General features: G+C 39.4%; 1 protein-coding gene and 1 long non-coding RNA gene across 2 annotated transcripts in view; one reads left to right on the top strand and one right to left on the bottom strand.

The window, feature by feature from the left end:
- The window catches only part of LAMA4 (laminin subunit alpha 4), a 102,431-nt gene that overhangs the window by 64,042 nt on the left and 14,640 nt on the right, over positions 1–23,749 (top strand). Inside the window, exons 17-29 of the mRNA XM_075747923.1 lie at positions 578–763; positions 5,559–5,698; positions 6,906–7,079; positions 8,109–8,251; positions 8,585–8,747; positions 10,856–10,989; positions 12,099–12,270; positions 14,342–14,473; positions 15,422–15,564; positions 18,981–19,116; positions 20,291–20,428; positions 21,951–22,084; positions 23,418–23,582. Coding sequence (XP_075604038.1) covers positions 578–763; positions 5,559–5,698; positions 6,906–7,079; positions 8,109–8,251; positions 8,585–8,747; positions 10,856–10,989; positions 12,099–12,270; positions 14,342–14,473; positions 15,422–15,564; positions 18,981–19,116; positions 20,291–20,428; positions 21,951–22,084; positions 23,418–23,582 — 1,960 coding nt within the window. The remainder of the gene's footprint in view (positions 1–577; positions 764–5,558; positions 5,699–6,905; positions 7,080–8,108; positions 8,252–8,584; positions 8,748–10,855; positions 10,990–12,098; positions 12,271–14,341; positions 14,474–15,421; positions 15,565–18,980; positions 19,117–20,290; positions 20,429–21,950; positions 22,085–23,417; positions 23,583–23,749) is intronic.
- LOC142600978 (uncharacterized) overlaps positions 3,733–23,749 on the bottom strand; it is a 38,178-nt gene continuing 18,161 nt past the window's right edge. Inside the window, exons 3-4 of the long non-coding RNA XR_012834511.1 lie at positions 8,797–8,974; positions 3,733–7,955 (exon numbers count right to left, since the gene is read on the bottom strand). This is a non-coding gene — a long non-coding RNA (uncharacterized LOC142600978). The remainder of the gene's footprint in view (positions 7,956–8,796; positions 8,975–23,749) is intronic.

Raw genomic sequence — 23,749 nt, 5'->3', positions numbered from 1 at the left:
TGAAGGTGTTCAAAGTTGACACGTCAAGATTTCTTCATCAACTTTGACTAAAAATGGCTGGGTTTTACTGCTGAGACATGATCATATGCAAAATGCCACAGGTTTTACAAATATAGTAGTTGGTAACTCAAAAAAATTAAACACCAAAATTCCAGATATGAAAAAAAAACCAACCCCACACTTCAGTGTCTTGGGTTTCTTGCCTTCAGAAATAACTTTCATGAAAAATATTCAACAAATACGTGCATTTGCTTTTAAAAACTGGATGAAAAACAATGTATTTTTTCATCTCTATTCCAACTTCCCTGGCTATATAACACTCATCAAAATCCTAACAATCTAGAATGGAAATGACAATTTGTTAAATTTTAAGAATTAATATAAGTGTAGACCAACCACAGGAAGTTTTCAGTATTTCCTGTGGAGATAGATAAAGAGAAAACCAACCAAGCAAGGTTGGGTCCCTGTTCTGCAGAAGGTAAAATCCCCTGAGCCTCACCATTTTCTATGTACTGTTTACAGCTTGCTTGAAGCTTTGAAAGAGTCCATTTCTTCTCATCCCCTATTTATTTTCTAGTGGAGGCCAGAGAGCGTTTGGAGCAAGCTAAACTGAAGACTGAAGAGGCCGTGAGTGCTACCATGACAGTAACACAGGCTACGACCCCCATGCATGAGAACGTGAGGTTGTGGTCTCAGAACGTGCAAGACTTCCAGCACAATTCAGCAGCGTACGACAGTGCTGTGCATTCAGCTGGGGATGCAGGTATGGTCACCTGAATTTTGTCATTCCTCTTAGCATTAAAAGGTCAGGAAATCATCACAACATCACGTTGTAAGAATCGTTTACGTTGCATATTCATTGCATATAATCTTCCAGCATTTTACCTCCAGGAAAACATTTCAAAAACTAGCAGTTTTCTAGAGTGTCGTGACTGTACTTTAAAACTTTTGGATACTTGGGCATTTCCAAAAATGACTTCAACACTCAAGGGCTGAAGTCTTTTTGGCTTTTAAGTAGTTTTATTAGCATACCAAGGTCACACTGAACAGTAAACAGCTTGTTTAAATACTTCTCAGTATTATGATTGGCGGTTCAGTTATTTTTGTAACATTGGGAAGCATTTGAAAACAGGGCCCCTTTGTCCTTGATAGTACAAACATGGAGGAGAAATGGTCCCTGACTTGATGAGCTTGTAGTCTAAACAAAAGGGACAAAGAGGATTAGGGAAGAAATACAGTATTTCAGCAGGGTGATTGCTGGAAAAGCTTGTAAACACTGCATTAATTCCACTTTTATTATCGTGAGGAGGAAGATTAGAATAAAATTGGAATGTTTGTTATGAAAAATTTAAGGCAAATAAAAAGACAAAAGAAAAACTGAGGAAGGCTACAAAATTGAAATGAAGATGATAAGAAGGAGTGGGAAAAGAGGCAGGGAGAGTGAAGCTGGAATGTAGTGACTGGTGAAAGAATGAAAAGAACAATTAGGAAAGAAAAGAATCAAGCTAGAAATGAAAATACCCACAATAAAAAATTGCTGACAAGCACCACTATTTATTGCTCAATGTATGACTTTGCTCAGGAGGCTCACTCATCCCAAGTTATTCACAACTAGGGAAGCTGGAAATCCAGAATAAGAAATGTCCTGCATACATTTTGTGATATGTACCATCACCTGCAGCACTGTTCAGTGATGTCTTGCCTCCTGAAAGTGTCTCAAAGAAGATTCGTAACTCCACTGACTCTATCTCCATAAAGTTTGAATCTCAGATCTACTTCCCCAAATCCCTTGTTCTGTCAGGAGCTTTGACACTTGAGTGTCATTTTACTGCAAATGGTGTTGTAAGTACCAACCAACACAGGTTTTAGTGCTCTGAAGCCACACTCTTCCCTCTAGACCAGGGAAACCCAAGAGTCATGTTATTTCCAGAATGGAAATTCAGTAATGGATAAGACCCTCACACTAATATTTTTAGTTAAGTGAGTGCTCCCAAGAACTGGTATGAAAGAAGAAGAAATTCAGTACTATTGAATATCCCAACTTCTGTCTCCAGAACTGGAGGGAACTCACATTTTCCTGAGCTTTTCATCCCAAGGAAACACTGAGCCACTCCCTCTAGCAATGGGTAAGCTCACTGCTAGTCACTGCACAGAGCTTCGTAAGGGTGTAGTAAATATAGCAGTAGTTGTATTGCATTGCTGTAAAATGGTTTTGATCACCACAGAGCACAGTTTAGGCTGTGGGCTATGGGCTCCAACTCCCATTTAAGGTAACGTAAATGTGGATATGACTGGCATCCAGAGAGAGAATGGTATGAGGAAAAACATCTAAGAGAAACAGTCTACTGTAGCTTACACATGAAGGTTATTGTTCTTACTCACCTTTACACTTGATTTACATTTAACATTTACCAGTGCCAGCTTAGTAGACAGAGCAGCAACACAAAATGCATTTGGCTCTTCATGCTCAAAATGTCAGCAGACATTCAGGATTCAAAAAATCTGCTCATACTAGCTGTTATACTGGAAGAAATATTTCCAGTAGCATTTGAGAGGCTCCATAAGGGTGGATAGACCTAAGATGGCCCAGCTGTCCTAGTCGGTTATGTTCCCAAAAAGGCATGCATGGTACATGCACCACGAGTTGTAAAGAACAGTTGAGCTCCTATGTGATGTGTCTTCTCTGTGGTAGTGGGTTTGCAGGTAGGGAGTCACCTTGAAAGTATTCTGATCATATCAGAGTGCCTGGAGGGCCTGCTGACACAAACTGTTTGAGAGATGCTAATACAAACTACAGTGATGTGTGGCCTACTACACTTGTGGAGGCTGCTTTTCCATGGCATTTTTGGTCCGAAGGCCAACATTTTATTTTTGTTTTAAGGCACAATGACTTTTTTTCCAGAAAGATCAAGTGGAAACAGCTGAGAAGACAGATCAGTGCTGCAAAGGAGGCTGGCATGGGTAGCGCCAGATGTGACTGTGATTCACAGCCTGGGAAGACAGATGTACGCATGCCGGGGCACGGCGGAGTGCTCTCAGATCAGCTGTGTATGTTGCCAGGAGATGTTGATCTGGCAGAAGGAATGTCTATCAAAGTCCAAAAGAAAGTGACAAAAAATGTTCAGAGAGGTGCCTGAAACACCAATCATGCCAATAATGCTACCACGGCAGGTGAAGCCTCTAAGCTGGCTTGTCTGGATTGCCTTTGAATACAGTTTGCACTTGATTTTTGGAAGGGTGAGAGCATGTCATGGCTGTGCAGTTTGCCTGAGAATACTCCATGTCACCATTGTGCAGGGAACTGGTGGGCTTCAGCAGAGAGGGTGAAAGACAGTTAGGGAAGGAAAACACAAAAGGAGAAAGTGTATGGAAAGTTATAGTCAAAGTATTTCCTCCTTGACACTTTCCCTTGCGTTCTTTTTTGTATTTTATCACTGGGTATGACTAGTTTTCCTTTTTCACCCTGACCTTCATTCCAAAGACTAAAATAAAAAATTAATATTCTTCTGTGTTGAAGAATGTCATGATAAAGGACAAGAGGAAGAGATTTATGGTGAGACTTTATAATAGTACTAGTAGTAATAGATGTTAGTTTTGTGTTTTCATGTAACAGTTATGTTTCAAGTTTAATACTTCAAATTTCAAACAGATGAAAAGCCAGTTTTTCAAGATATCAGATCAGACACAATTCCAATTCAGTTTCTGAAAAAAAGGTGCTGGAAATTTGCTAAATCACTTTTTGAGCTTGCAATTTTACTTTAAGAATAATGTGAGCTTTTTTCCAATAACATGGAACATTCATTACAAAAGGCAGAGACAACTTTCTGTAAGTTGATTATTATACTAGTTATTTAAGTAGAAATTTGAATGCATTCTAGAATTAATGTGTTACCAGAATTCATTGTAGTTCTTCAAAGATTTGCTAAAATAATGGCATTTTAATGTACAGTAAGCTTTCTATAGAATATCTGATTACTGACCCCCAGCACATAAGGTCTTTCAGGACTTAATGGGAATAATGGGAGAAGCTAAATGGCCCACTCCTACACTGGACCTGGAAAGTAAAACACAAGTGGAAAGAGCCAAGCAGAGAGCGGGCAGGACTGTGGCAAATATAGCTTTTCACTCTATCCACAAAGAAGCGGGACTTGTAGGACTCCATGGGATCTTCTCATACTCTGGGTTGCTCTAAGCGAGGCTGAGCTGCTTCAGCCTTTAGTCAACAAAGAACTGGAAGCACCAAAAGGTGACTGGAGGCTACGCTTCCTTCCTTCTTTCCCTTCTGTACAGTCTCAGTACATCTGAGGATTAGCCTCTCTACCTGTATCTCTGATATCTTCTCAGACAAGAGTAAAAATATGAAGAACACAAGAGCAGGCAGACGCAAGTTGACAGCCCCTAAAATATAACTGCAAACCCTACAAATCTGGTCTTAACCTTTATAGCGAAGCCAGAAGCCATGTCATTAAAAATTAACTACGAATACTAGATCCTTCTTATATACATGTAGCTTGTAGCTAAAATCACATTTCATTATGCTCAGCTAGTTGTACCTACACCTAATTAAAGATGAAAAATGATGTGACGTGTAAATATCCTTCAAAGGGCAGCATGTTGTTGGAATCTGATGTGATGAAATTGGATTATAATTAGGGGTAGTTATTTTTCTTTCTTGGTAATTTTTCTGTCTGCTTATGTTTCTGGGAAAGGACTTCTCTCCCTTTGAACACAACAAAGCACCTGCATCTCCCTTTGACAACAATCCTACTTGCACATGTACCAGAAGACACAGCGATGAAAGACCAAAGGACTCTGATTCATGACCCCTGCAGATGTAGGCAGGAAAGCTGAAGAGGTTACCGCTCCCAGGTGGGGCAGGTAGTAAGCACAGTTTAGGTGCACATGCCGCACCAGCTAAGGTTTTCTGCTGTTGTACCATATGGGCCTGTTACTGCAGTCTGAAAGCAGCAATGTTTCTGTTAACAGTGGGCTGTGAACCACACACAGACACATCACCTGTGCAGCTGTTGCTGCTACCTGGGTGATAACCTCTGGAAGAGATGCACAGCTGACAGCCTACTCATCTCCCCTAAAACGAATCTGAAGAGCCATAGCTCCTAGATGCAGTTCCCAAGTCAGCCACAGATATCGAGTGAGGTGCTGAACAAATAATCCTTCTGCTCCAGTTGCCTTATCTGTAAAATTTGGTTTGTTTTTCTGCCTTGAAGAAAGATGAAAAGGTTAAAATTATTAACATTTGCAAAGCTCCTTGAGGAAAGTATTACAGAGGTACAACACCACAGTAGTACCTAGGAGTCCCATGAAAAAACAGTCTCCTTTGTGCGAACTTCTTTCCAAAAACTTCTGCAATACTAGATTCTGATAAATCACCACCCTTTCGGAAATCACTGCCTCTCGCACACCACAGTTAGAACTTGTTCTTGAAGCAGACACAGATAGGTGAGTTAATCTAAGAGGGTAAGGAGGAATTTTCCTGATGCAAAACCAGTGTTACAAAGCAGAAAAAAACCAAGCTGTCACTTCTTTTCTAACTGCAGTGAGAAAACTTACAGAAGTCTTCCCTCAGCTCCTGGACAAACTGCGCAGAGTAGAACAGAAGGCACCAGCAAACAATATTTCTTCCAGCATTCAGCGGATCAGAGAGATAATTGCTCAAACCAGGAGTGTAGCAAGCAAGGTAAAACTTTTGGATGGGACTTTTGGTTACTAGTGCTAATAATCTTACTAGGAGCTGCATTTTCATGGGCTGTCAGAAGCCCAAACCTTGACATTATCTCCTCTCAACAACTGGATAAACAAAGTACCGTGGCAGTCATTAAAATCTTTACAGTCGCTATTTGCAAGCAATTAACATTACCATGGTATTCATGGTAGACTACTGCTACTGTAGTAGCAACTTTAATTAAGTAATTGGCACAGTGTTAAAGATGGCCACAATAACAAAACCATTTAAAGCTAAAACTAATAAGTCATTACTCAGCTAGCAACATTAGTTACAAGCAGTAGTAATTAAGGCAATTTAATGCAAAATTTTCTGAGATGACAGTATTTCCTTTTTTCTTTTGAATTAATTTTCTGCAGGGTAAGAGAATCTTTAGCTGATACATATTTAATAGAGAAAACCACTTTCATTATCATACATAAATTATGAGGGATTTTTCTGTAACAAGAACACTGAGGTCAAAAATTAAAACAGTATATTTGAATTGATTCAGAGAAAGAAATCAAAAATTCAGTGCATTATTGTATGTTCACAATGTTGGAATATGATGTCCACATACATAACTTCAAAAAAGTAAAGCAAAATTCACTTAGTATGTGTGCAGTGCTTGACTGTTCTTCAAATGTATTTTGTCATTCAGGCATATTGCGCTTAAACTTGAAAACATTATTTCAGTTATGTTGAACGCATTTTGAACTAAAATGAACATGGTTTAAAATTTTATTAGCATCTCATATATATCACTGTAACTTCAGTAATATAACAGGATTACTTGTGAACAGAAAATTGGTCATGCTACTCCCAAAGCAAAGAAATAAATTATGGGTAGAAGTTTTATAGCTATGTAAGAATTTCATTATGTGCCACATAATTCAACTAAGGACACATCTATGTCCCACTGAAATTTAATTTACTTTATGAATATGCTTAAGCACAGTTAATTAGGAGCTTTAATTAATTTTAAAATTAATTCCCTTCATATTCTTTACAGTGTCTTCCAGAAGTGATTATCATAAACATACAATTTTCATGGTCAATATATACATGCCAACTCCGCTCTTGCAGTAAGCAAGGCTGCTGTCTAAGTGTTCTTGCACATTTACTTTAAGTAATGTCCCCAGGTAGCAATAAGGTGTCTCACTTAGCACACTTGCAACTGCAGGTCCAAGTTTCTATGATGTTTGGAGGCCAATCAGCTGTTGAAGTCAATCCAAAGATCAACGTGGAGGAACTGAAATCTTTCACTTCCATGAGCTTGTACATAAAGCTTCAGAAAGACAACCCAGAACTGGCAGCATCTCCAGACAGATTTATTTTGTACCTCGGAAACAAAAATGTAAGAGAATAACTCAATTTATATTAATATATATTTTTTAAAAAGTTTATTTTCCCTTTGTTTTTCCTCTGTTTCTCCAATTTTCAAAATAAGAGGTGTGTACTATATGACTGTCATTGATTTTGTGACAAGCAAAGAGCAAGGGTTCCCGAGACCTCTGTCCTTGAAACTTGTCACCCCAAACAATGAAGGATTCTCTCTAAGAAGCAAATTAGACTGCCTATGCAGCATGCTGCTGTGATTGTCACTGCTGCAAGCCACCTCCATTGCCGGTGCTGAGGTGCTCTGAAGCAGTTAATGTCACCCGCCTGGCTTTTGTGGGCCACATTTTAATCAGGTTTATGCTGCTGAGAGTGCCAATTCCAAATCCCTGAGGTCACAGGCCCACAAGATAAGCAGGTTTCTTTGCCTGTGGCTTGTGCTGCTGTTGCACACTCTGTACATCACTACTTTGAAACACCTAGAAAGAGCATATATTCTCACCACCTGTAAGTATTGTAAAACAATTGTTCTTGAAATTGTGGTTCCTAAACAGAAAAAAAAAGCACACCTCACAAGCCAGGTATAATCTTGGCAAGCTGTTACTCAGGAAGGGTAAAGAGGCAGGCTTTTCTTTTTAAGCTTTTCTAAAAAGAATTTCTACTGAATACAAATCAAGTGAAACCCCTCTTGGCAGAATATTTAATTGCAGCATAATACCTAGGCTTTAGACAAACATTTCTTCTTATTTCCTGCATATGACACTGTACACTAAATACTCATGAACAGCTTCCCATTGAACATGACCAATTTACGGTCAGAAGGCATCTCATGACCTTGTATTTACCTCAGTCAAAATGAAGTAAAATATCAGAGACTTTTTCTGAACAGTTCCATCTGGTGAAAGAAAGTAATTAGAGAACGAAGCTTTTTTTATTAGTTATATTTAAAGGTGTCATTTAGTCTATGAAAGCAGATCCATTACTAATATTCTGTATTAAACCTCTTTTGATGTTGTAGCTCTGACATCCTTCTCCATTGGTGTTTTAGGCAAAAAATTACATTGGCCTTGCAATTAAAAATGACAACCTTGTGTACATTTACAATCTGGGGGACCAAGACATGGAGATACCTCTGGATGCAAAGCCAGTCAGCACCTGGCCTTCTTACTTCAGCATCATCAAAATTGAGAGGTAAAGTGACAATGTACATTTCCCCAAAATCAAACAGTTAATAGAAAAAAAATTGAGCAGAAAAGGCTGGGCCAGAACTAGTCATCAGTAGTCTTCAGTGCCTGGTTCTATTCCTGCTGAAATAAATGGAAGTTCTCTTTGCTTTCAGAGGGCCAGGACCCAAGGGGCCACCAGGGGGAAGAGAAAGCATCCGTAGTTTCTCTCCTTCTTTTCCCCCAGAGTACCAGTCTTGTAGTGAGGAAATAAAAAACATTCCTGGAGTTGGAGGCTTGCTTGTTCTTTTTTAAGTCTAGCCAACACGAAACTCTCTTCTCTTACAATTCCCTTCTACAGGATTGGAAGACATGGCAAAATGTTTTTAACTGTGCCCAGTCTTAGCAGCACAGCTGAAGAAAAATTCATCAAAAAGGGAGAGGTTCTTGGTCCTGGCTCTCTCCTGAATTTGGAACCTGAAAATGCTGTTTTCTACGTTGGCGGAGTGCCTCCAGACTTCAAGGTTGGTCAGATAAATACTCTATATTCAAAATTATATAATGCAAACTTACCTTGCTGGACGTCCCTTTAAACACAGAAATGGTTAATAACTAAAATGTTCTTTTAGTCATTTATCATCTTAGGACTCCATCTTCTAGCCTTGGTGAACACTACTATTTTCTTGAGCATATCATGTAATGCAGTAGGATGATCAGATTCCTGTTAGCTGTCATTCGTCATTCAGGTTTTCTAAAATGTAATAACAAGAAAAAAGTTTGCTAGCTGTTAAGTAGTATGCATAAATTAAGGCCTGTTAGCCCAGCTTAACAATCTTTGCATGCTACCAGGTTTTTTCAATGCTAATGTGTTCTTGGTGCTTACAGTTTCTCCTTTACAACTATCACAGAGATGAAAAATAATGTATTGCTAATATTAGGACAATGTGGGAAACTAGCAATATAGTGATTTGTTTGAATTTAAATTATCATTGGTTTAAATCCAGCCTTACAAGAACATGAAGACTTGCCTGTGCAAAACATGCCTGAAGATCTGTGTGAGACAGTTGCTTCAGTCTAGTTCCTAGTAGTCAGCATGAATTAGCACCTCACTTACCTGCTTCTGTGAACATACCAGGTGCTCTTTTTGGAATTAGAAGTTGTTATGAATGATCTTGGCTATGAAAATGGCATAGCTGAATGAAAACGTACTTAGAAAAGACTTCAGAGAATGCTAAATTCTTTAAGCTAACTGTAGCAGGTGCTAAAAACATCCAACTACTGTTCTACAAGGAGCCTTCCTAACAATATAAAAACAAAGATTAACTCAATACACTTACGTATTCCTGAGCTTTTGCATTGCTATGACTACCAGATGTATGCCATGGTTTGAATTTTAGATTACTGAGCCCTGGGTGCAAATTGCCTGGGAATAGGACTGAGGACTGAATAATAGTTGCACACTTACACACAAAAAGTAATCCAGCAAATGAACCCTCCAGGTCTGTTCCAGAGCAGAGCAGAGGAAAAGGAAAAGAGCAAAGTGAAGGAAGGTGAGAAGGGGAATTGGAAGAAAAGGATTCATGGAATTATTTGATAAGCATACGGCTATCTTCTCTCTTAGGAATCAGCACCACACATTTTCATTTATTAACATACAGTCTTATTTGCTAAAAGCTTTTGCCTTTTCTTCCCTGTTACATACTTTGTAAATATGAAACGTACCACTTAACCATTAGAAGTCTCACACTGAACATAATTTAACAGAATAGTAGAAGAAACAAAGGAAAAAAAGGAAACATAATCATTTACCAAATGTATCTGTGCTGCAGATAAGAATCTCATTTTCTCTTACAGCTACACATATTCTGCACTGCTGTATTACCATTATTATTATATTGTAAGCAAAATGGAAATAATGAGAAGCCAAAGAAAAGTTACTGGCAGTGATCAGACTCTGAAGTAGAAGAGGTGTTATTAATATCACACCTGTTCCACAGGGCAGAGTATTTTAATATTAAAAGAATGATTCACTAGCTCTGTCAGCTTTATTCTTTTGTATTTTTCCCCTTACCAATGTGGCTATTTAAATTCCATTTGCAGTGACTTTTGTTAAAAGAAGGAGTTTCTATATCCTGCTAACTGTTCAAAATGATACCTAGTGAGGATTAGCCACTGGTACAGACTTTGAATCCAAGTCTCCTGGGTTTAAAGAGCTCTCTCATTTCTCTCTCTTTCATCACACTATGAAGTTATTTTTCTGGCAGTGAAGGATGTCTATACATTAGATATGAAATATCTACTGAGAGATTTAAACACACTGAGCAAGATCTGTGATTAGTCAAATCTTAACCCTTTTCTCCAAGTGTCCTCCCTTCAAAACCACAAAAGAAGTTTTTGTTTGCCTTACCTGGCCCAATGTTCTCACTGTGACACCATTTATGTGTGCCATTTGAACTTACAGCACAATGGCCATATCATGATAAGGACTGCAAAGACTATTCCAAGGTAGCATCATCCCATTTGTTTCGAAATACGAAGAGCACAATGACAAAACTGACCCCAGGCACAAATGCTATCATGTATCCAAATAGTGTGACTTTTCTCCTTTTACTTTTCCTTGCCCTCTGCACAGCTTCCTCCTAGTTTAAACCTGCCTGGCTTCATCGGTTGCCTGGAACTGGCTACCCTGAACGATGATGTGATCAGCCTATACAACTTCAAGCACGTCTATAACATCGACACCACCACATCGCCACCTTGTGCCAGGTAGGGGACAGTCCCACCGTCACTCTGCTGCTCTGGTTTGTTGCAAGTGCCAGTCCTGGTGGTTCGTTCCTGGTTTAAATTACAAACGTGAAGGTGATATTGAGTTGTCCAGAAGGAACTTGGCCACTTTTAACTCCTAGTTGCGTCAACAAGTTGATTTTATGTGTGTGTGTATATATATATGGGAGTTGGACTCGATGATCCTTAGGGGTCCCTTCCAGCTCGAGGTATTCCATGATTTGCTGCTGTCTCCATTAACTATCTCACAACCTTGCTCATGCCTTTGAAAGAGAAACTGCCGTGTCGCCCAGGGCACGGTCCAGGCTCCCTGCTTACCTCGCTGCTTGCCTAGGACAGGACTGCTCCTGACTCGGATCCTGTCACTGCAAGTGATACAGCCACAGCCAGTTAGCTCCAGCGGGCCTGGTAAACTTGAGCACAGTCCCACCCTCAGCTAGCAAAGCCCATACAGAAGTTATCTTCGTTTAGCGCAGACATAGTAGGAATTTTGTTCATACAACAGGCAGCAACAGTAGAATCTCTGTATACAAAGAACAGGAGAGAAACATGCAGCTTTCGCTGAGAAGAAATGCAGGAGGTGTTGGGACAGAGCAAATGATTGCTTCCCACGCCATTCCCACAGGGAGCACAAGCTGCTGCTCTCCAGGACAGGGCATGCGGGTGGCTCCTGGGCTCCCTGGCAGAGCCCATGCTCAGGTAAAGGCCTTGGAGAATTCAAATGGGTCTCTGCACAAACTGGACAAGCTGTTAGTAGAAAGATATGTGTACCCTTATAATGAGGAGGTGTTGTGGGCCTGCTACCTTACAAGGGTGAGCAAAGAATTTTCCTGTCCTCTACACAAAACACAGGATAAAAGCAAGATGTAATGATGAATGGGTTAGATACACTTTCAAACCTAGACACCATTTTTCAGAAAAAACTCCCAGAAAGAATTTGAAAGACAGTCATCAGAATCACTGCTGCCAGGACGAAGCAGCAGTTCAGAACAATTATTTCAAGAAAGTATTTTAATTGTAAGCACTTTCAAATTTCCCCAAATTCAAATGGGGATATGCCAAATATTACTTCCCTGCTTGTTTTTTCATAGAAATAAGTTGGCTTTCACTCAGAGCCGGGCTGTGAGCTATTTCTTTGACGGCTCTGGCTATGCCTTGGCAAGAAACATTGAGAGAAGGGGAAGATTCAGCCAGGTGACTCGGTTTGACATAGAAGTTCGAACACCTACAGACAACGGATTGATCCTGCTGATGATTAATGGGGTGAGTACCAAATCCTGCTGGTACCCTTATCCATGAGCACCTCAAGTTCCCCAATACTCACAATATCATGGAAAATCCAAAATGCTTATGTCCTTACATTTACCTTCTGGAAAGAGGAAATACTCTGTGTTCGTCTGGTGCATGCAAACATTGGGAGGGAACTGGAACTTGCTCCACAAAGGCCCCAAGAAGCTAGGGCCCTGAGCTGGATTCTGCTGTCATCCAGAGACAGTCAGGACTTCAGACCTGTCCTTGTGATGACATTTTGAGAGAGAATCCAGTTAAGCCCAATAGTTGCACCTTTATTTAAATATGAATGCACAAGCAAAGCAATAGGAAATTTCTGTGAAGTAACTCCCATAAAGCAGCCACTTTGTGGTAGCTGACACTTTATAACTGTGTCTCGGGGTGTTCTAGAGTTAAATATTTATTTAAGATACTGAAAATAGAAAGAAGTCCAAATAAAAAGGCTTGATCCAAATATCAACAGCTTTTCAGAAGTTTGAGGGTGATGCAAACTCTGTGAGGGTTTGAAGAAAGTAGACTCCACATGCAAATTTCCTCTGAAGACAAACTCGGGGTTTTTTGTCTTTGGGTATCTCCACATCAAGCTGCCAAGTCCTGTGTGGATTACAAGGTGGTAAAGCCACAGAAAACATTTTACTAAGTAGATGGAGTCCACAGACATATACTTGTCTAGACACCTACATATACCACCGCATTGAGCATTTAGAAGAGAAAAAAAATCCCCATTATAAGAGTTACTCTCTAGTGTTTGCCTTTGGGGTAACTTCCAGAGGAGAGTTGTGGGGAGCAATTTGCTCTGCAGCATAGCATGCCACCACTAACCTTTGCTCTTAGGAGGTTTTGGACTAAGCAACTGCTGTTAAAAGCTTAACAGCCTCTACTGCAGATCAGTCATTTTTCTTCCAAGCAAAAGTGCCCAGAGGTTTGTGTGTTATGGTGGAAATTGCAATCAAGTTGGATGTTAGCTGTGGAAGACCATGCCTGCTCACAGGCACTTTTAGAAAGACTGTGTAAGCCGGCCCATTATTCAGTTCTGCAAAGATAGCTCATAAATATTCTGAATGTAATCCCTGCTTCATTTTCAAGTTTAAGCTGTTCAAAACAAACCCAAGCTACAGTTTCATTTAAAAGCACTAGATTAAAACCTACTTTTACTACTTTAAGTAATGACTTCGGAAAGCGGACTCATTTGTGTCAGAGAGAGCAGTTCTTGGCCTGCAGTAGTTTTTTGAGAATTATTGTTCCCATGTTTACATTAGGGAACAACAGCATGAACACTAGAAGACAAACATTAGCATTAAAAGCATTAACCCAGTTGCTGTAACCTGTCCTTTCTGCTTCTTTATGTTCAGTTTTGGAACAAGACTAATTCTGTGGTACAGATCTTCATTTCAAGCACTCCCTAAAGATCTTCTAAAGTATTTAGAATAATCTTCCTGTTTATAAAGTTTAGGTCACCCAGCCACAGAACAGAAGCCAAACCATGAAGCAGGAATAGTTAGGAAATACAGAAACCAAATACACAGTAAATTCACTCTACCTATCACTCAGCCTTCAGTAAATACATCAGTGCTGATGAGCTGTGAAAAGATATAATCCTGAGCTATTACAGGCGCTGTGACAGAAGCTGCTAATGCAGATACAGCCATTCTAGCACAACATTGCTTTTACCAGTATAACATTTTTCATTTGGGGCATATGGCATTACTTCGACAGTAAATAGCTGTGTTTGCATTAGGAATACTTTGTTGGTAAAGAATATTGACATTACTGTGCTACCAAATACTAGTCGTACAGGGAAACAGTTCACCAAGTCTTCAAATAAGTGCTGTTTATCAAACAATTATGTGTGCATGTGTGTCTATACATATATATTATATATATAAAAATAATCCAGAAACCGTGTTATAGTTTTTCAAATAAAAAGATATTTTCTCAGCATGCTTTTTACAATGTCAGACACTGTCATAACAATGTTTATTAATTTTTTTAAATTGCTGCCACTATCAGAGTGCTCTTCTCACTGCTGTTTTATTTTATACAGAGTATGTTCTTCAGTCTAGAGATGCACAATGGTTTCTTGCACCTCCGCTATGACTTTGGCTTCAGCACCGGCCCTATGCTGCTAGAGGACTCCATGAAGAAGGCTCAGATTAACGACGCTAAATTTCATGAGGTAGAGATGCAGTTACAATCACAGCCATTCGACAACTATCCCAGCAGCTCCAAAGCAGCAATAGTTTTCTCCAACACCAATGGAAGGAGCAAAAGGATGAGGGGCCAGGTGCTGATGCAGTAGAGCAGGCAGAAGAGTAGAGCGCATGCCTGCCTTGCATGCAAAAGGGCACATTCAAGTCCCACCACTACTGAGTGGTGGAAAGGGAAGGCTCTCCCTGCCTCCTGGTAAATCAGCGCTTGTGGAAAGATTCTGTGTATTACTAGCCAAGGTCAGGACAGTTCAAGTGGGAGAAAAAGTGTTATTAATTCAAAATGAAATTATATCCAGGACAAGTATATCTTTCAAATATACAACTCTCCTCAACTAAAAACATGTCATCTTAGTTGTTATGCATTGTATTACAAGAAATATTGCATTTCCCATTTCATTTGAAGGGAGAATTAATTTGGTAGCAGTCTTTTACATATGCATAGTATTTTTGAGGCTTGAGCTGATCTAAAATATCAAAGTCTGATTCCTGATCCACAATCACAGATACAGTTCTGTTCAACATGCTTAAGCAGAGCACAAGTAAGCCTTTTATGCTTTGACAATGAAATAAGTTTTTTAAGAAGTATGCCCTAACTTCTTGGATAAATCAAGAAAGCACTCTGAAGTTAATGGAGCTTATCTGCTGCAGTATTTGACATGGTGTACTTTCATGTGGATTTATTCCTAAGTGAAATATCCTGGGGTCTCAGTAATCAGAGAAATCATGACATCAAAATAAGCTCCCTAATAGTAATTGTTGTCAGCCTCTTCTGATTTACAAACAACTTCTTTGATAAATGGGAGGAACTTTTCAAACAAAAAGATATAAAGGAGCAATCAATTTTGCAAAATCACCATGACAACTTACAAAAGATAGTATTTTGGACACTTTTAAGCACATGCTTTTGTTTTCAGATTTCTATTATATATCACAATTCTAAGAAGATGATCTTGGTAGTAGACAGGCGACATATAAAAAGTGTGGACAATGAAAGAACAGCAATGCCATTCACAGACATCTACATTGGAGGAGCGCCTGCTGAGATCTTGCACTCCAGGTTGGTTTACAGCTGGGATTCAATCATTATCTTCAAGTAATCGCCATATTTAAGTTGTATGACCTGTGCTGAAGGGCTTACAATGAAACATTTTTCCCAGCCTCAACACCTTATGTAAAACAACCCCTCAGACATTCTTCTAAGTGTCTCTCAGAGCTCTCAAGTACCAAGGACTAGGCTTGATCCAGCACAGGTAAATTCTGCTGAAACCAGTCTAGTTTTAGTAAGGGTAATAGAAACTGTCAACTTCTTAAAACAAAAAGGCTTTTTCAAAAACCACATGAATATATAAAATCACTATTCCTCCTTGCTCTGCAAAAAGTGATCTTTGTAAGAGCAATGCACTAGCTGAAGGATCAAAACCCTCTACCAACCGCATTTTCAAATCTAAATTTGATCTTTTTACTAGTACACACTTCAGTTCTGATCCATCTCAGGTTGTCTCTAGACCCAAGTCAGCTGGCTCTGTGCAGGCGTGGGAAGAAAATAGAAAGTCTCATTTTCCCATCGTACCATTTGACAGAAGCCACGTTTAATCTCAGTAGACTGTATAACTCTCATTTCCTGCAGTGGGAATCTGCCAGACCAGGGTCACGCTCTGGGAGAGCAGACTGGCTGCTTGAAGAGGGGTATGCTTTTCTGACAGGCAATATTCATTCCAGGGGTCAGACAGCAAGGCCAGCATTTTCAGAAGGGCTCCAGATGCTGTTTCAAGTATCACAACCGCTAACAGAAATACCATCATCTCTTTCAAATATTCTCTACGTAAAAAAAAAAAAAAAAAAGAAGATAGCAAATATTGCACAATAGTTTCTAGGAATTAGTGGCAAATCTCCTGAAACATTTTTTTGTTGTCAGGAGAGCCTGTTGAATCAATAAATAATGTCTGAGATAGATATATAAAATACTTACAGATTAAGCTTTTAAGATAGGGACAAACTTCATGTAAAGGAAAATGGTGCCTTTCAATCCCATGTAATTATTTGAACATGCAAACAAAATGGTGGGCAAGGGAGAAACAGAGTATATAATTTATCTGGCTTTTCAAATAGTTCTTTACAACAGTCTGTCATAAGGGGCTATTAAGAAAACTAGTGGGGTGGAGAAGGGAAAGACTGCAGTGGATTAGAAAGCAGCTGGGAAAGAGAAAATAGGACATAGTAGTAACTCTTCAATTATCACCGTATAAAAGTCTACAGCACATGCCCAAAGGATCTGTCTTAGGGCTTGTATTAAATACATTAATGATCTAGAAACAAAGAACAAAACGATGGTGAAAATTACTTTGCTTAATCAAGCCTAGACAACACTGAAAAAGCCCTAGAAATCTGGGCAATTGAGCAACTCAATGGCAGATAAGACTTGTTCACAAACGTAGGATACAAGATGAATCACATAAATTATGCCCACAGTTTTCTGAGTGAATTGTGGTTATTCTGCAAAACACCTAGAAGGTACTGTCAAAGCAGGAAAAATAGCATCTCAATAAACAAGTTGTATCAGAAAAAATCCATAGGCATTGTAAAAATATGATCAGTTACAATATTGAAAAATGTGCACAGAAATTATTTAAGCGGAGCTACACCTTTGTCTTTGATTTTGAATTCAACTTTGGTTCTCATGACAAGGGTAGACAGCAAAAAGTACAGTCCAAATGTGGTGACATCATTTTCATCAGGAGCATAAGTCGGTATTAGAATTATATCATCTATTGATTATCTACTACAATCTCTCTACTACTACTATGTACTAATAATATTTAAGCTTCCTTTTTCTAGACAGACTTACATTTAACTGACATTGAGGGGGCAGCAGCAGGAGGGGAAACTAGCTCTAGTCTTAGAGGAGGAGTTTAATATTCTTTCAAAGCAATGTATTTTCAGTCACTGCAACAGCACTTTCCTCTGCCAATTGCCTTTTTTCCCCAAATAAATGAATCTGCAAGTACCACTATATGTTACTTTTCTCCCACCTCAGTCACTGCATAAAGCAGAAAGCTAAAGGGAGGAGGTAGGAGTACTGGGCGCTGGGAACTGTTAGAAACAAATTCAGAAGCCTTTCTTTAGGTTAAAGCCTATCGTCTATCTTCTATAGTTCTTGTTGCTCCTAGAAAATGTTAAGTTGATGGCATTTAACAGAAAGGCGTATTTGTGGCACCCAGCTAGTCTCATGGTCAATCAGAGTAGAGATTACGCTGGTTAACTGATAGCCCACACTTTGATACAAATCCCAGTAAGGATGGCAGGAGCCTTCCTGTTGATTTTGCCTTCCTGCTGATTTCACTAAGGAGCAGATTAAGCCCCTACAGTGCTCCTCTTCTCACCTTATTTCAGACATGTACACGTACATCTGTGCTACTTCACTTGATGGTCCATTTTTGCCAATGTATAAAAATAAGCATTTCCAGAGCCTGATTGATCCATCACGTTTCAAATGTCTACCTTACAATAGATAACTCATAGACAACTAGCACAGAAGCAGATGTCAACACTGTCAGTATCATCTTGTGAGGTGAGAAGAATCCCATGGCTAAGGTACATCCTGTTGAAAGAACAAAGACCATTTACAGGTAGCCAGGTCAAAACTCCGGATTTCACATTCACTCCTTCAGTGTATTTGTTCCCTAGTTATCTCCTGGACTGGTACCCAGCAGATCCCATGTCATTTCCTTGCCCTGTCACAGACTCTGATTTTAGGCAAATTACTACTTCTTCATGCACCTTGAGTATTGTGAGGAGAAATTCAATTATGTTTGCCCTGTGCTGTAATGCTGTGATATCTTGGTGAGGAGTGGAGTTGAAAAACTTAAGAGCAGTGAGTAGGAGCAGTTGGGATACGCTGCTGTGCTCTCGACATCAAAAGGATCCTGGAAGCCCATCTACTGCTGTTATTTATGATTATGTAAACCCACTTGTCAGCAAGCAGAATTTGCTCTTACTTCCCTGACCTCTGTTATTATTGTTTGTTAAGAAATAGAGATCCATTCGCTTCCAAAGGCAAGAATGGAGCTTGCTAGTAAAAGCAAGACTAAACTAAACCAGAACTTTTCTAAAATGATAAAAAATGGAGATAGAAATCAATTGATTTTCACTGTAAGTGGGTAGAAATACATTTTGAAATAAGTGTTTTCATTTCAGCAGCTATTTTTATCTTTTTAAAGTTACTCTATATGGATCTCCTCTCTGAACTCCCATATATTTCCCCCCATAACATTTATTACAACAGGTGCATCCTGACTTTTCAAAAGATATAATGTGGTTAATTGGTTGTTTTACATAAAGATGCACGAATTGGGCATCAGTGAGGCAAATAATTGAGGCTCTTGTAAGTTCTTTCAGAACACCTTGGTGGTAAAAGTCTGTTCAGAAAGGCAAGGGCTATCTAACTGCAGTTTGTTTGGCATTGTTTTCCCACAGTATTAGCTCACATCTGGCAGGAAATATTGGCTTTAAAGGCTGCATGAAGGGTTTCCAGTTCCAAAAGAAGGATTTCAACTTGTTAGAAGAACCAGGAACCCTGGGAATCAGCTATGGATGCCCAGAGGATTCACTGGTAAGCATAACATCATTTGTGAGACAACAACAAAATTTTGGCAATGGATACAGCTGTGAGCTTGAGTTTTACTCCAAACAATGGAACGAAGTCTTCAACCAAGGAAATGACAATGCACTCATTGACTGGCAGGAGTGGGGTGTGGGGGTATATGTGTATGTGTATCTGTGTGTCTGTGTGTGTCTGTTAAGTCTGCTGACAGACTACCCAATTTTCACCCTGAATTACAGCACAAGGTGTTTCACTTGATATTCTTATCATATGTGAGATTGCAATGTGAAAGTTGGATCTGAAATAAATTGTGTGCTGTATTCTGTAAGGAAATATTCCAACGTAATTTGTTTTTTCTTAAAGAAACAAGGAGAATTGTCCTCACATGCATCCTAATACAGATGTTTGAAATGAAAAAGACATGAAGATATTCACTCTTTGAATGAGTTCTCCACTTAAGTCAGGCCAGCTCTTCCTCTGTAACAAACTAACTGCACCAACATTAACATTGAGAAAATTGCCATTTCATTTCTGATCCCTTCCATCATTCATCATTTTTCCATTACAATGCAAGGCCAGTAAATCTGAACAGTGTTTGTGGTCTTTATCCTATGGCCATGTCTATCCAAAGCCAGGCTGCAAACCTGTGAAGATGAAGGAGCCCACCACTTGCAGAACTCATCACACAATCTCACCCTCTGTCAACAAGGAAGCTAGCTGCAATTTGTCCTACCTCGGACCCAGTTTTACTCCTGAGACTCAGAGGGTTATAGACCACCATGTCCAACACCCACCCTGCTCTGCCCCAGCACTCAGTGCAGCAGCAAACTAATATATCATATATCACATGTTGAGACGGTGACTCAGTGCCACACGGCTCAGACATAGGCTTGAGCCTCCTCTGCTCCTAGTCTTCATGCTCACCAACATCAGCAGACTTAGGATGAGGTCAAGAATCCCAGGAAACTGAGAACAATTTGGCTTACACTGTCTAAAATGGCTACACTTAAGATTTTCACAGCGTGCAAGGGAAAGCCTATATAAATTAAGCTAAGACATGCAGGAAAAATGTAAGGTTTTATAGAACTGAACTGGATGCAATTTTAAAGAAAAAGAAACAGACTCATTCTTTTTACAATGTTTTCTGAGGTTTACTTGCAATTTTGTTTTATTTAACACACAGATGTCCCGCAAAGCATATTTCAATGGAGAGAGCTTCATTGCATCAAGCCAAAAAGTGTCCCTCTTTAGTGAATTTGAAGGAGGCTTTAATTTCCGGACATTGCAGCCCAATGGGCTGCTGTTTTACTACTCCGAAGGAGTGAGTATATATTTCTTTACAGTTTATTTTATCCTTGCATTGTTTCCCAGGACAATACTAGGGGAATAATATAATTTCTCACTTCATGGTTTCATAATAGAGAAAGCAGCCTGCTATATAGAAGCATTCATTGATGACCTCAGTTTCACAGTTTGCATTTGATCTACAGAAGAAAACCAGCAATGCTTAGACATTATGTTGATGTTGGGAAGAGGATTTGATCATACACCTAAAATTAACATGCATCCATTTGTGCTCAATAAAGTCCTTTGGGCAGAAATGCACCACGGATCTCACTGTGCTCAGCAGCACCGCAATCCCTACTTGGACCTGTAGGTGCTAGCAAAGTACAAATAATATTAAGGGCCTGACATTTTCCATCCGGAGACAATCCCCTAGAAGCAGAGACAAAGTTTGTTTGAATTAGTGGGATGGTATTTTGAGCATTGCTGAGTTCACAGAAATCAGTCAGAAAGCTGCCTCTGTTCCCAGATGGTACTTAGACCTCCATGTGTGACCGGGAAAAGCTACGCTTGAGAATGGCTCCTTGCAGCTACAGGAAACCAGGCTGCTCTAAATGCCCCCTCATAGGTGTGACAAGGGCAGAAACAGGGACTTGCACTCCCAAAATGTTGTGTGAGCCAAAGTGATTCCAAGATCCTGCAGGCTCAGACTGACGTCTGTCAGATGACAGACCATTTGCAACCACCCCCAAATGTCTGTTCTGCCATGCTTGCAGAAGATCATCAGCAGTGCAGCAGGGAAGGCTGTATGACACCGATAACCACTCCTGAATTTTTACATTTTACAGCCTGGAGTACTACCTTAAATTGAAATCAGTAACCATGCCCGTTATCCACATCGTTTGCATAAATGAGACCTTACACACACCACTTCTGGTTTTAACTCAAAAGCTCTAATCCTATGAGGTGCCAAGTGCCCTACTTAACAAATGGAGGTTCAGCTATTTAGCACTTCACAGAATGAGACAGGATGATGCCTGCCAGTGCACAGTGGCACTGCTTGCTCTAATGGAACAGACGAGATTTCTGCTATGCATCACTGTGATCCCATATGCCTGACACAGACAGCAGACCATATCCCTGAGATAATTTTGAGTGATTGAACGACTCTAATCAGAAGGAATTAGGAAAAGAAAAAAAAATGTATTGGTCTTATGACAGCAGGAGTCTTGCAGTAACAGCTACTCTATACAGTATGAGTGGTATCAGAAACATAAATGAAATGTAAACATCATATATCCGTGCTAGATGGAAGTTCATGTGACAGATACATGAGACATAATCAGCAGCAGAATTCCCAGAACTCAGGCTTAAAAAACAGCAAGAATATTAATTCTAATGAGATCATCTCCCGTTTCGCTTCTCAGTATACCTTTCTGCAAATAAAGCACCACTGGGGAAAACAGCAGGAATGAAAATAAATACAACAGGAAAATGCACAGAACTGTTAAATTTTCTGTGTTACACTTGCTTATGAAGATTTTTTGTCTGTATTTCAGTCAGATGTATTATCGATCTCTATGGACAGAGGTGCTGTTGTTCTAAATGCAAGCGGAACCAAAATTCAATCACCAGACCGAAATTACAACGATGGAAAAACCCACTTCATCATTACATCTGTCACCCCAGAAAGGTAAAGCCATCCAGCATCTTTTATCCCCTACCTTTAGAATATAAATATTTCTTGTAAAGCATGTTATCATTTAATATTCACTTTCAAAGTGATGTTTAAGTGGGGTTTTTTAAGAGATATTTTTAACTGATCAATTCAGTTAAAAAAAACACAAAACCAAAAATCTATGTGATTGAAAACTGACCAGCTTGGCCTGAGCATGAGATGCTGGGAATTTTTAGTAAAACTAAAATAATATCTTTTCTAAAAGCTTAGTACTTTTTTGTCCTCAGGTATGAAAGCAATTTAATATAATTTAAGACTAGCACGAGATTCATTTTTCAGCAGGAGTCATTGTTCTGATTTGTTAGAGCAATCCCAAATTGACCCTAAAGTAATTGAGGCATCTTCACAAAAAAAATTCATTTGGAATATATACAGTGGAACATGTTCAAAATATTTTTAGCACTGACAGACATAAATGTAAGACTAAATACAGCAGTAAGGAATAAGTCTCGATGTGCTGCTTAAAAACTTGAAAGTATCGTTTTATTGGTATGTTTTACTGCTGTTTTCTATGTTTAAAATGTTCTTAGAAGATCGAACAATCAAAGCATCTTTCTTCAAGAATCTTGCCAATGCAGATACAACCAGGTCATTCTCAGTTTTCTAATGGAAATGGAGGTTCGTACCTATGACTTCTGACATCCAAGAAACATAGTTTGAAAAGCTGAAGGTGCGAAAAGGTGCCTTGGAATAGTGTTGGGGACTGTCGTGTTTCCCTAAGTGTTTTGAATTCTGAACCTTCCAAACAAAATCAATGTCTGATGCTTTAGTTATATCCAGTTTCTTATTAAAGCAGTAGAATCCTTCCTGACTTCTGCAGCAATTAATGTGTTGCAAATCTCAAAAAACGAGATTAGGTAAAGAACATTGTATAAGCTCAAACATCAATGTACTGTAATGAATGAGAAGGAAAAAGGGATAGGGGCAGAAAGAAGGATTAGCATGTGCTTAGTTCTTATTTTACCCAAATGGTGGCTCCATCCATTTATTAGCAATTCTTTAGTTTATCTATTCTTCACTGAGTGGATTGTATTTTTTTTCGACTTCACAATTAATTCCAGGATATTATGAAATTCGTGGGCCTCTGGACTCAACTTTGCCAGTGGGTTAATTGCACTGCTGCTTGCTGCACAGCTGGAAACGAGGAGGTCTTCTCATGCCTTTGAGCACTACCATTCAGTGATGTATACACTGAGCGGAGCATTTTGGGTGCATGTAATATGCTGTATAACCATTGGCATTGACATTTCTGAAACCAGACTATAAAATGGATGCTCTGCCTTTGTAGATATGAGCTGACTGTTGACAACAAGAAACAAAGTAAGAAGAACCCAGCAAAGGACAGAGCAGGGAAAAGCCCAGACAGCATCAAGAAGTTTTATTTTGGTGGCTCTCCCCTCAGAACGCAGCAAGCCAACTTCACGGGCTGCATAAGCAACGCTTACTTCACTAGGTGCGTAGCATCCTACCAAACACGTTACCAGGCCGTCACTGCCTGACAGCTTGAATAGTAGCTGATTTATTGTCACAATCAAAATCCCTCTCTCATTTTGTGAGGCTAGACAGTATGTGTGAATACATTTCTTACCTTATTTGCCATGGAATCTGTTGGCACAGACC

The sequence above is a fragment of the Balearica regulorum genome, chromosome 3, assembly GCF_011004875.1.
Source record: "Balearica regulorum gibbericeps isolate bBalReg1 chromosome 3, bBalReg1.pri, whole genome shotgun sequence".
Lineage (NCBI taxonomy): Eukaryota > Metazoa > Chordata > Aves > Gruiformes > Gruidae > Balearica > Balearica regulorum.
Note: the sequence above shows the minus strand (reverse complement) of the source record. Positions and strands in the feature narration are given on the sequence as shown.